The sequence below is a fragment of the Triturus cristatus genome, chromosome 3_1 (genome assembly GCF_964204655.1).
Source record: "Triturus cristatus chromosome 3_1, aTriCri1.1, whole genome shotgun sequence".
NCBI classification, from domain to species: Eukaryota; Metazoa; Chordata; class Amphibia; order Caudata; family Salamandridae; genus Triturus; species Triturus cristatus.
This window is the reverse complement of record NC_140583.1, coordinates 1,141,577,216-1,141,590,287: the sequence shown is the minus strand read 5'-3', so window position 1 is coordinate 1,141,590,287 and position 13,072 is coordinate 1,141,577,216. Positions and strand designations below refer to the sequence as shown.

The 13,072-nt window shown below is 41.1% G+C and overlaps 1 protein-coding gene across 1 annotated transcript in view; it reads right to left on the bottom strand.

Moving 5' to 3' along the window:
* The window catches only part of LOC146861627 (contactin-associated protein-like 5), a 1,270,002-nt gene that overhangs the window by 641,264 nt on the left and 615,666 nt on the right, over positions 1 to 13,072 (bottom strand). Inside the window, exon 7 of the mRNA XM_085645996.1 lies at positions 11,123 to 11,266. Coding sequence (XP_085502122.1) covers positions 11,123 to 11,266 — 144 coding nt within the window. The remainder of the gene's footprint in view (positions 1 to 11,122; positions 11,267 to 13,072) is intronic.

Below are 13,072 nucleotides of genomic sequence, written 5' to 3'. Positions count from 1 at the left end.
GTAATGGATTTGGCCAACTTGTTTGTTATTTCCTTTAGGCTGGTCAAAAAATGTTTGTGCTGATACAAATAGTCCTCTTGGACAATGGCTATAATTGTATTCTTTGTAATGGTTTAAAAGTTGCTGTATTATTGTGGAAGGGAGATGTGGTTATCTTTCTACTTGATGGTCATAAGGAAAAAAAAATTGTAGGGCCCAAATGGTAGTGCCTTAATTCCCAGGTCAAAAAGTGGGAAAAGCTTAAACGGTATCACATTATACATTTCATGTCTATGTACTGAATATCTGATAGAAGTGACATTGGGAGAGATACATTTGGAGAATTTCAGGTATGACTGAGAAACTAAGGGCTTCTTCCTCTTGCAGATGCTCTATGTCTTGCTCCGACTTTGTCAAAATTCCAAAACACCTCCTTCTTCTTTTGCATATAACAAACTCTATTATGCTAATTTTATAGCAATGAATTTGTGTTTTCCTTTAGTTCACCTTAATTTCCCTTGGCTGTGGGGCGTGTATGTTAAATAATTCTAAAAATGTTAAACTCATTTGTAAGTATAGTGCTATGTCATCACTCTGTCTTTTAATTGTTTGCAGGGACTGTATAATCTAATAAACTTATGTTAAAATTAAAAATGTAAGCATTGTGATCAGTAGGTGAGATGATGCCATCCTAATTACTAAACAACCTAGAGAGAACGTTAGTTTTCTAGTTCACTATGTAAATGTTCTATTCATTAATTCATTGAACCTTGTGTGTGTGGAGGGTCTGAGACCCTCCACCTAGTGGAAATCATCTCACAATAGTCCCTGATCTAGGAATAATTAATTCTTGTTTAAATCCAGTGCTCTTTCCAGAGCAGGTTTATAGTGTCAGAAATTGGGCGTTTTGTACTGATATTCCAAATAAGAAATTGTAAATTGAGATAAATACTAATTTGAAATTTCTGATTTCTTATTTGGAATGTATTATTATGGATTGAGTTGAAGTGGTCGCAGTTTTCACCTCAACTTCTACTTAATGCATTGATATTTTGAGAAACAACCTATGTATTAAACGGTTGGTTTACAACATATTTAAACGTAGTGGGTTGCAATTCGACATATCTCATTATATGAATGAGGCAGGCCACAAATTGTGACCATCAACGATTGACTTGAGTCACATGGATGGTCGGCTGCTAGGGTCAAGAGACTATAATATTTGTGATTGCTTTTAAATACAACATATTTTCTAAATGCAGCCCATCTTCCTAAAATGACAACAAGATGCATTTAAAAAAAATGAAAAATGTGCAACCATCAATAGCGCAATGAAGTGAACACTCACTGCTGGCACTTACAGTGGATTGCAGATCATAAGATCCAGTCTCCCAAACAAAGCCTTCCATCATTCCATGAGGGGAAAACAGCATGCCAATAAATTGGTTGAAAAGTAACACATGTAATGCACATCAGGTAGAAGTGGAAGGAGTGTGGCCTGAAGCGCCATATAAAACAAGTTACTGGATCTGTCAAGTTCTAGGAAACTGTTATTTAGAGCACTATAGCAATTGCAGCTACTATTCTCATCAGAAGGCACACGTAGCTAACTGTACAAAGACTATATGATATCTTGAGGTGTACATTTTCATAAGAATCATGCATGCCTGACAAACTCCAAACATAATGCCATCCACAAGGACACGGTCGCCACTGACCACAATCATAAAAGTCGCTGGAGTAATCGTGCAAGCTCTTTAACAATATTTAAATCAAGATGGTGATGACTATTAATGCCAAGCTTACATTTCAGAGTACCTTCATTTGACTATGGACCCAGATTAACATATGCACATATAGTTCATGGTGGGAAGACCAGAAGTCTGACAAAGCACCCACATTTTTAAATTCTGAAAGAGAATTTACAACCGTCAATTTTGTATTGCTTTTTTTAGATTTAGCATGATATAAAGTCTAGTCAGGTATATGGAATACAGGCAATGTAAGTATAATAAATATCTGACAGCTGGCAACTATCAACATAAAAACAAAACTATTGCATAGTGCATGACAAAAATGAATTCACTAGGCCCTATAACATGCTGCTGTTTCAAATGAAAGTCCTCAATGTGCCCATTGAGGAAAGGCACAAAAAACAAAAGCTGGTGTATAGTAACATACAGTTTTGGTCGTGAAAAGACGTTAGGAGCAGGAGAGTGAGACAAGCACAAATTTGCGAGGACTTTATCCTCCTTGGTATTTTGCTGTAGTCTAGTTGTCTATTTTCCTCACTTTCTCAGTATTTTTCTCACGCCTTCCTTCTGTGTTTCTATATCTTATGTTGTCAATGCCTTTCTAAGGGTGTCTATCTTCCTTCCTACCTCACTTTTCTTTATGTCTGATTTTACTGGATTTCTGCGAAGGGTTTTTAATGCAATTTTTTTTAATGTTGAGGGGTCAAGGGATGTCTTGCGCATTCCATTTCTTGAATTTTACAATTGTGCGGTGAGTAGGAGCTGAATGGCTGAATGTGTAAGTTTTAGACCTGTCAGTCATAGGGTAGTATTTCCCCAAACATTTTGCCTTACTCTTCCATTTTTCTGATCTCGTTTTTGTTGGCATTAGGACTTTGTGCACTTTACCACTGTTAACTAGTGCTAAAGTGCCTGTGCTCTCCACGTAAAACATGGAAACCTAGAAGTACATTCTCCTTTGATAAAAAGTTACTGTTAAATGAAGAGTTTGTTGCTCATATTCGTAAATGGGTGATAGAATTTTTTGCTATAAATCGAGGCTCTACTAACTTAGGGATGGTATGGGATGCGATGAAAGCCGGACTAAGGGGAGAGATAATCGGTTTTGGTTTACGTACTCAGAAACACCTTAGACAACATCAGATGCAGTTATACGAGGAGTTACGATGTTTAGAACGCAGACTAATAGAAGCTGTGCGGGATAAGGCGGACATCGCACAGGCACAAACAGAGGTGGCCTGGGGTAAATCTAAGATTAATGAGGAATGGGCTAAAGATATTGCCCAAAAATACCATCTTTTCAGGAGAGATTGTTTTGTGTTTGGGGAAACAACTGGCAGATGTTTAGCGAAAAAGATCAGATGCAAGGAAGTTAACAATTTTATAGATACAATTGAGGATTCATCAGGGAACATAATAGAAACACCAGAGGGCATTTTAGAAGTATTTAGAACATATTATGAGAAGCTGTATCCTGAGGAGGATCATAGTATAGATGATCAGGAGGAGTTATATAAGGACCCATACAGGATAATTCTAGATGAAGAAGATAGGAGGGCATTGGAGAAGCCAATATCAATACAGGAGTTAGTAGATGCTGTGGGCTCATTGGCTATGGGAAAAGCTGCCGGGCCAGACGGACTCCCATTAGAAATATATAAGTTACTACTATCTGATATTAAGGTAGATATGCTCGAGGTGTGTCGGGAGGCACAAAAAAGAACTGCTCCGCCATCGTGGGATGAGGCAAGTATTATTGTATTTTTAAAAAAAGAAAAACCCCCTACACTCCCAGGATCGTTTAGGCCAATATCGTTAATAAATTGCGATTGTAAAATTTATGCAAACATTTTAGCGTCACGATTATCACATGTTATTGAGACTTTGGTTTCAGTTCACCAGCACGGGTTCACACCAGGTAGAGACACGGTCAATCATATAAGCAGAGTAACAACATTGCTAGACATTGCCAACACACGTAAGCTGCCATGTGGGGTAATATTATTAGCCGCAGAAAAAGCGTTTGACCGTGTCTCATGGGAATTTCTATGGGCCACACTTAGGTCACATGGCGTAGGGGCAGGGTTCATTCAGGCTATAAAGACCATGTATAGATCCCCGAAAGCACGAATATGTACACTAGGGTTAGAATCAAAACCATTAATTATATCAAGAGGAACTCGCCAAGGATGCCCGTGCTCCCCGCTGTTATTTGCAATATATATCAACCCGCTCTTGAACCTATTAGAGCATAGATTAAATGAACAGCTGTCAGGCCCTAGGTTGGAGCGGGTTGATATACTTGCTTATGCAGATGATATTGCAATAATTACACCGGATCCTGCAATCACATTGGAGCAGACGGAACAATTGGCAGCAATATTTGGGAGAAGTGCAGGTTACAAATTGAATTTAACTAAGACACAGGTAATCTGTACTGAACAAACGCAATTTAGGGATCAGAGAGTTCTAGAGGTGGCCATATATTTGGGAATACGCCTGAATGCGTGCCTAGATACGATGGTTAAACTTAATTGGGAACCCCTTCTTAATAAGATTAAAAGAGATTTGGACAGGATGGAAAATTTACACTTGTCATTACTGGGAAGATGCAATGTCCTTAAAATGAATGTGCTTCAAAAGGTATTATACTTTTTTAGAGCAGTACCGCTGGAAATAACAAGAAAACAAATGCAGAGACTACAATCTATCTGCAATAGCCTTCTATGGGCACAGGGGAAACCCCGACGGGCACAAAAATTTATGACTCTGCCACGGGATAGAGGGGGGTGGGCAGTACCCAATTTTCAATTTTATTACTGGGCTTGTTTACTACAACACATTGGAATCCTATTGGTGGGAACTTGTGGTGAAACTCTAGGAGATGTACCTCATATATATCAGCTACTATTAGGTGCAAGGACAGAGAGAACATTCTTTAAAATTATAGAGCCAAGTTACTATAAGAAGACTCGTTTTAAAGTCCTCCAGGCAGCCTATAAGGTCTGGCGCCAAATAAAGAGGCAGATAAATATGGGTAAAATAAACTATTATACACCCACGGATGCAGTGACACTACTTCCATCTATCTTCTTAGATGGCATTTTGAATAAATGGAGAAGTAAAGGTATTATAACTTTGGGCCAGTTGGTAAGATAGTAGTGGTGTTAAAACTTACGATACATTGATGACTAACTATGTTCTGCCTAAAGCGGATTTTTTTAAATATTTGCAGATCCGGGACTTTCTGTGGCGAAGGAGGGATATCTTATGTTTAGCCGAGAAAAACAATCTTTTAGAAATTGTGAAGGCCCGGGGTAATATTGGGGATATATATCAGGCACTTATTAACATACAAAAGGACGATGTTGAGGCACAGAATGATAAATGGAAATTGAGAGTGGCCGCAGAAGGTAATATTTTGCAAGAATCCATTTATCTAGCTGAAAAGCTTTTGATATCCTCAAATTTGAAAACCCAACAATACAAAACCATGTTTAATCTATATTATACACCAGCCAAAATGGCCCGTTGGGGTGGAGTAAATGAGGACAAATGTACCCGATGTGGGGAGGAACAGGCGGACATAGTCCATATGTTTGCTACATGTTCAGAGTTGAAATTATTGATAAATAAGATACAGACATTTTTAACTGAAGTCACAGGAGAACATATTGAGATAACTCCATTAGTTATGATGTTGGGGGTCACAGAAAATAAAACACCTACACATGGAATGTATATATATATAGATATTTTATACATATTGCGATTGCAGTAGCAAGGTTATGTATAGCTACACTGTGGCGTGAGAAAGAATCCCCTACATTTGAGATGTGGAGAGGCAGGTTATTTGCTATTAGTAAACTCAAGACTAATTTGTATGCCATCAAAAGCCCACGGAAACGCAAACTTGTTGAAGAGATTTGGGGGGCTCTAACGAAACATCTCTCACCGACAATATAAGATCTCAGTTCAGCCCCGTTGGGTTGGTAGAGACTTTATCATCTCTCTCTAATTCAAACAAATATTTACCCTTTATAGTTTTATGGGAGGCCTATTGGATAATCAGTATCTATAGATGTAGTCGAAATTTACAAGTAAACAGTGTATAGGAGGTTGGGCCTACCAGAGAGGAAGCCAAAAAGATAGATACATATTTAGACTCTTGCATTAGTATTGCATTTAGCAGTACTTTACTTTATGATGTGATATATGTACACTTCTTCTGTATTATTTGCTCCTTTTTGTTTTATGTCGATTTTTATATGATTTCACAATGCTCGGTTTTCTCCTCTGGCAATTTAATATGACGGCAAAAACTTTCTATTTTCTGTTATGATGAACAAACCGTGTGTTTTCTTATGATTTGTCTTATTGTTCTGTATCGGTTTACTGACTTAATAAAACAAACAAAAAAAAAACATGGAAACACTGGTTTACACCCCATTAGCACATTTAACTTACTTGTAAGTCTCTGGTAAAGTGGTTCTACTGGTACAGGTAATGGCCTGTAAATGTAACATTACTAGTGGGCCTGCAGCACTAATTGTGCCACCCACTCCATTAGCATTTTAAACATGTCTAAGGCCTGCCATTACAGCCCTTATGTGCAGTTTAGAAATTTAGTTTTGACCTGCCAGATAAACATTTTGCTAGGCCACCTTCCTTCCTAAAACATGTAAGTCACCCCCAATGTAGGCCCTAAGCAGCCCAGAGTGCAGGGTGCAGTGTTTTTAAAAAGTTGGATGTGTCCGGTCACTACTGTAAGGCCTACCTTTCCCATAGGATAATGTTGGGTTACCTTATTACTGACAAGAACTTATTTTTTAAAGTTAAGATACAGCACTTTCCCTCTGCTTTCCATTAGCGCCAAATGGAAGAACAATGCTGGCAGCAATACCATCTGCCTGGTATGTCATTTGGCAGAAGAGACCCTATTTCATCTCTCCTGGATATGCCTGGCCTGCTGGATTATCCCAATATGTAGAAAGCTGGGTGGTGGACATTTGCTCTAGGTACTCAAACTCTTGAGCACAGAGACAAGTGAATTGGTAGTCTGGGCTGTTGCTAAACATCTTCAATGGAGCTGGTTCATAAGAGCTAAGTCCATGGCCACCTCTGCCTTGATGTCTGGAGATAGTGAGGCATAAGCTTGTCTTCCTGGTATTTAGTTAAGCTGTAAATTAACTTATTTGGGTTATTCTGATGTGATATGTTGGGTGTATTTATTGGATAAAATGATATATTCACCCTCTTTTTTATTTCAAATCTCTATTTTGATTTATTTCATATGTTTTAACTTAGTTTAATATGTATCGGTTTGTTTTATGTATTTTTATATATTTTAATTTTATTTTTTATCAATGCCTTTTGTGCTTTTATGGCTGGAAAAAATGAACAAAGCTGATGATGATGATTACATTTAATTAGTGCTAACTTCAAATTGGGAGCACGTAGGAATGTTGAGTTTGGTGTCTAAAGAATTTAAAACCCTTTTTAATGGTAAACTCAGATTTAGGTCAAAATTCTGCAAAACCCACTTTAAGAAGTTGGCATGTTCTTGTCCTGTCCATTTAATACATGCAGCCGGTATCCTGAAAGTTAGAAATAGGGCCTCTAGACAGTTATACACCCTGTCCAAGTAGGACCACCACTCTTAGTCAGGGTAAGTCAGATACAACCCTAACTTAACCTGTGCTCACTCTCTGGTAGCTTGGCACAGAGCAGTTAGACTTAACTTTAAAGGCAATGTGTAAAGCCTGTGTGCAACACTTATTACAGTAAAACATTGAAAAACACCACAAAAAAATACTCCACCCCAAGTTAAACAAACAGAGCCTAATCTAATGAACAAAACAAGACCAAAGCTAAAACATCCAATAAGTCGACCCGGAGTTATCAATTTTTAAAGATTATATTGAAATATTGTGCTTAAAAGTCAATAGCGCATAGAGGTTACTTGAGGTCGAGCTGTACCGGGTTGAATTTGAAAAATCAAGCCGACTGCGAGGGAGCACAGGTTGGATGTAGAAGCCACGCACATTCCGCTGAAAATAATCCCTTTCCAGAGGATGTGTCGACGTTGAGGAGCAACAGCGTCGGTTCCAAGCCACGCAGATGGGTCCTGCTATCATCATCGAGCCCCTTTATGATGAACGCACTGCGTTGTCAAGGAGCCTTGCAGTCTGATCCTGCATCCTCGTCGCACCCCTTATGATGGAGACACTGCATTTTCGTCGAGCCTCGCAGACAGGTCCCGGGTCGATGTCTAACTCCTTACGATGAAGGTGCTGCATTATTGTCGAATCTCGTTGTCAACACTGTAGAGTCTTCGAAGCTGCACTGCATAGGCTTTGAAGGTGAATGCATCGGCTTAGACCACTGAAAAGCAAGCAATGCATGGATTTTGGCAGAAAACAGCTGCAGAACCCCCCTTGAAGGCCCAGGACTGAATTGGCACCTCTTGGCAGTGCAGGAATTATAGCTGGCACAGACCAGCAGCTGCTCAAGGTTGAATGAAGTCTTTGATGCACTCGAGACTTCAGAACAGCAGGCAAGCCACCAAGCCCTAGAACTCACCTGGTTCTGGGGATTTAGAGAGTCATGTCCATTCCCTCTCACCACTAGGCAAGGGAGCAGCAGGCAGAAGAGCAGGCACAGGAGTCCAGCCAATCCAGCAGAGTGTCAGTCCTTTTAGCAGCACAGCAGTACTTCTTTTCTGGTAGAGTTTACTCCGGTGCAGAAGTGTACTGACTTAGTGGTGTCAGAGGACACGTACTTATACCCAATTGTGCCTTTGAAATTTCGGAGACTTCAAAGAGGCCTTTGAAGCACATAAGGCCCCTGTCCTACCTGCCCTGGCTCCAGACTCACTATGGGGGATATGCAGCCATTGGTGTGGGGACAGGCACATCCCTATTCATGTACAAGTGTCAACTCCTCCCTCCCACCTAGCCCAGGAACACCCAGGATGCGAATGTCACATGTCAGCTCCCTTTGTGTGTGACTGTCGAGAGGGAATGCACAAAGTCTTGCTGTCACCCACCCCAGATGTGTACTCAGGGACAGGCAGAGGCACTGAACAGTTAAAGTATGAAAATGACAAATTTCTAAAAGTAGCATTTTCAGGCTACAATTTAAATTCTGACTTAACTATAAGTTATGATTTTAAATTGTAAGTCCAGAGACACCAAACTCTGAATTCCTACCTTGTCCCAATTGGAAATAACACGTATAAGATGGTATAAGGTAATTTCAATGTTGACCTACTTGTAAGATAGGCCTTGCAGGAGTGAAAAACGAATTTAAGAGCTTTTTACTAACTGGACATGTAAAACGTAAACGTACATGTCCAACTTTTTAAATACACTGCACCCTGCCTATAGGGATGTCTAGGACCTACCTTAGGGGTGACGTTTATGTCTTCAAAAGGAAGGGTTTGGGCCTGGCAAGTGGGTTACCTTGCCAGGTTTAGCACTAGTTCGCAGTGGTAGAGTGCCCAGAGTAGTAAAGCCAACAAAAACGAGTTCAGCAAAAAGGGGAGGAGGAAGGCAACAAACTCCCGCAATTCCCACAGCAAATCGTTTTTACAGTGGGGAAATAATATTAAACAGTGTTTAGCAAAGCAAAGGTCAGTGATCGTGGGGGCGTAGTCAAAGGTGTGGAAAAACAAAGGGCCTAATTTATGAGGAATTGGCGTAGGGCAGCTCCGCAAGTCTTCTTGCTGCACTGCCCTACGCCAATGTGAAAGGGCAGGAATGCACCGTATTTATGAAATATGGTGCATTCCGGTCCTTTCCCCCTGCGTGGACACACGCATTTCTGCCTAGCGCCAACATAGGCAGGATGGTTTTTGTGCAAGGAGTACATTCCTGCACAAAAACAATCCTGAGAGGGGTTTTCCTCTTTCTGTGTGTGTTGCAGAATGCAGCACACATGGAAAGTGGAAATAATGAGGAGAAATGAAAATATTTCTCCCCGTTATGCCTGCTGTGGGGAGGCGTAAGGTTTTATGCAGCCCCAGGTTTACATGGTTTTGTAAATCTGGGGCAGCGTCAGAATCCATGGACGTTAGGTGGGAACACCCAGTGCAATGCCCATTGAACACCTACTTGACACAGAGTAAGGCAATGCAGAGACTTGCACTGCTTTTTCTTACTCCATATCGATGAGGCCATGCAAAGCTCCCCTGGGTGACTTTGCGTCGCTACATATATATAAAAGTGAAACTACAGCGGCCCAAGCTTCTCATAAATAAGCCCCAAAATATTTTGTTCGTTTTTTAGAACTCTACCGATTAGGTAGCTACATATAAAATAATGGGTAGCGTAAATGAAAAATACATTTTAAAAAGATGTTAGTGGGAAATGCACTGTAGTACATTATGAAACCTCTGTTAGTTAATGCAATGCAAAGGTCTTTGTCTAACCGGAGAGCCACAGATCCCCATAAGGTGCTACCAAGTACTGGACCCTTGAAGTGGCATCAGTTGAGCTCTCTCTGCAAGAAAAGGAGACATCCTTTAGATTTGGGCTTTTCACAACCACAAAGAGGCCTCTTCACAACAAAATCGTGCCACCCGCACTGCCTGCCAACGAACAAGAAGCAATGGGGCACCCGACTCTTCATGCTACAGTGACCACCATAGGCTACGGGCAATGCGATATCTGCAATTCATGTAACAGCATCAATAGCGTGTGGTGGCCACCAACGCGAATCTCCAGCAATAACTGTCTGTGACACCCGACGGGATGATCATGCTACAGTGATGACTGTCTTTGACGCCCAGCCTGCTCTTCGCACCACAGCAACAACCATCTGTGACGCTGTCCCAGCTCCTTGTAGCCCACTCTACTGCAAACTGAACTTTTTGCACTGGACTTCAGTAGTTAACTCTTTCAGCGGGACCAACCTGGTCTCTGTATACAGCCTGCACCCCATCGGGGTGGTAACTGCGAGTGGAGCTTTGTGCTTTTAGGTGCTATACTTACCTTAAATCTTTAAATTTGTCATCTCCAGCTCTACTAATGGATTGTTGTTGTTCTGGTGCCAAATAATATCATACATTTGACTCTATGTTTTAAAATTTGTGTGGGATTTTTCTTGTCCTGTGTTTTCACTTTATTACTTTTTGAAGTGCTGCATAAATATTTTACACATTGCCTCTGGAATAGGGCTGACTGCTTTGTGCCAAGCTACCAGAGGATTGAGCACAGGTTAATTTGGGGTGTGCCCATGTTTCACCCTGCCCAGAATTGTAGTTGGTGCTTGAGTAGAGTTTCACCCTCCTCAACCAGTAACTCAACTTCCTACAGTAAGTAAAGAATTAGCTTTGCATGTTTGTGATAAAAGCATGGCCAAAAAAAGCACACTGGTTGTGGTCTTACCTCTGTGTAGATCTGCAGCTTACGTCTCTTTGCCAGATCAATTATATTGATTCCATTATAATAAAGGTTTTCCATGCAGCCATGAAAGTTGTTCTTCTGTATGGTTCCTGGTTTTCCTTGGAGTGGAATACCTCCAAAACTGAGCTTTGAGAAAGAAAAAGGTCAATGCTCAATTAAAACTTCAATTATAACCCCTGGAGTACATTAATACCAGGTTTATATTTTATGTATAACTATATACAAAACCCGACTGTGAAGAAAATCTGCTTACAAAATTCAGGAACTGTGAAAGTTCGACTAACTAATTTTAATTCATGACATCAATCCCATATGAAAAGATCAATATACCAGGGGGAATATTTATAATAGGTTTTGTGTCGCACTGCCCCATGCAGGGGAACACAGGGCGGTACAAAACCTATAAGGAGATTTACCAAGCGCCACAAGGCCATTCTGCGTGGCTTGGTAAATTTAATGCAATGCAAGGTAGTGCAAGTCACTGCCTTGCATTTCACTGCATGGTGAGGTCCTTACATGGGTAAAGCTTGGTTGTTCCCATGCATACACCCATGTATTCTAATGAATTCCCAGATTTACCAAGATTGGTAGACCTGGGAATGCGGTAGAATTATACGCCTACCCACCATAGGCACAATGAGGAGAAATATCTTTATTTATCATAGTTGTTTCCCCTTTCTAAGTGCCTCGCATTCTGCAGCACGCTTAGAAAGAGGAAAATGCCTCTGAGGATTGTTCTTGTGAAGGAAGGGGCCCTTTCCTGCACAAAAACAATCCTGCCTCCAATGCAGGAACCCTTGCACCAATGTGCAACGGTTGCGGCATTGGCTCTAGACAGCACATTGCGCACCAATGCAGACAGAGAGCAGGAATGCACTGTATAATGTTAAAAACTGCATTTCTGCCCTCTCACTTTCATGCAGCTCAGCAAGGTGATTTGTTGTGCTGCATGAAAGTTTTTTAAACATGCCCCCAAATCACTGGGACCCAGATAATTTACTTTAACCTCTTGAATATTTCATATTATTTCATATATTATAAAACAAATGCAAAAAAGCTCTCTTTCCTAAGACAAAAATTTTAGAAAAGGTTACACTCAGTTATATATTTGACATTCGGCATAGAAATGTTGGCAGAGGAGGCTGACATGAAATTAAGCCACAATGTACATCTATGCTGCAAAGATAACAGTTCACAGCTAGACAGAGTTGATCAAATACAACTCTGGGCTAAATGTGTGCTGGGGCATGGGCAGTACACTACACCACTTTCAATAGAACTTCATCACATTCATGAGTGAGGATCAAGTTATCGATTACCTCCTGAAGAACAAACAAGAAATGGAACAAACCTGGGAAGCATTCATGCACCTCGGTTATTTTCATTAGATATTAAAGTTTTACACAGTCAGGTTTGTTGCTACACTTGGAAACACACTATGGGGTCTATTAGGATGGCGTGCGGATCGCCACTGCCCTACCGGCGATCCGCATGCCAAAACAGCCCGCCGGATGGCCTTTTACCGTCCGCCACATTAGCATGGCGGGGGGTACCGAGGCAGACGGAAAGACCGTCCACCGCTTTCCCCCAGTATGCAATCATCACGATTGCCTAAATGGCGGAAAAGGCCTATAATATGGTGGCACCGCCATCCATATTGTGATGCCGGCTGTTGGATACTTTTCCATGGCGGGGACTCCGCCAAGGAAAGGCATGCAGAAATTCACTGTTGGGGCCTGTTACGGGCACCCAGGGGGGGAGGGGGTGAGGGCGCTGCACTGGGGGGTACCTATGGTAACCCCAACATTGGCATACACAAGGTGGCAGCCACTGCTCGGTGCCTGTCACGTTGTGCATGCCAATGCACAACATGCTTATTTTGCATTGTGGCTGGTGCTGCTTACAGCACCGCCGGCCACAATGCAATATATG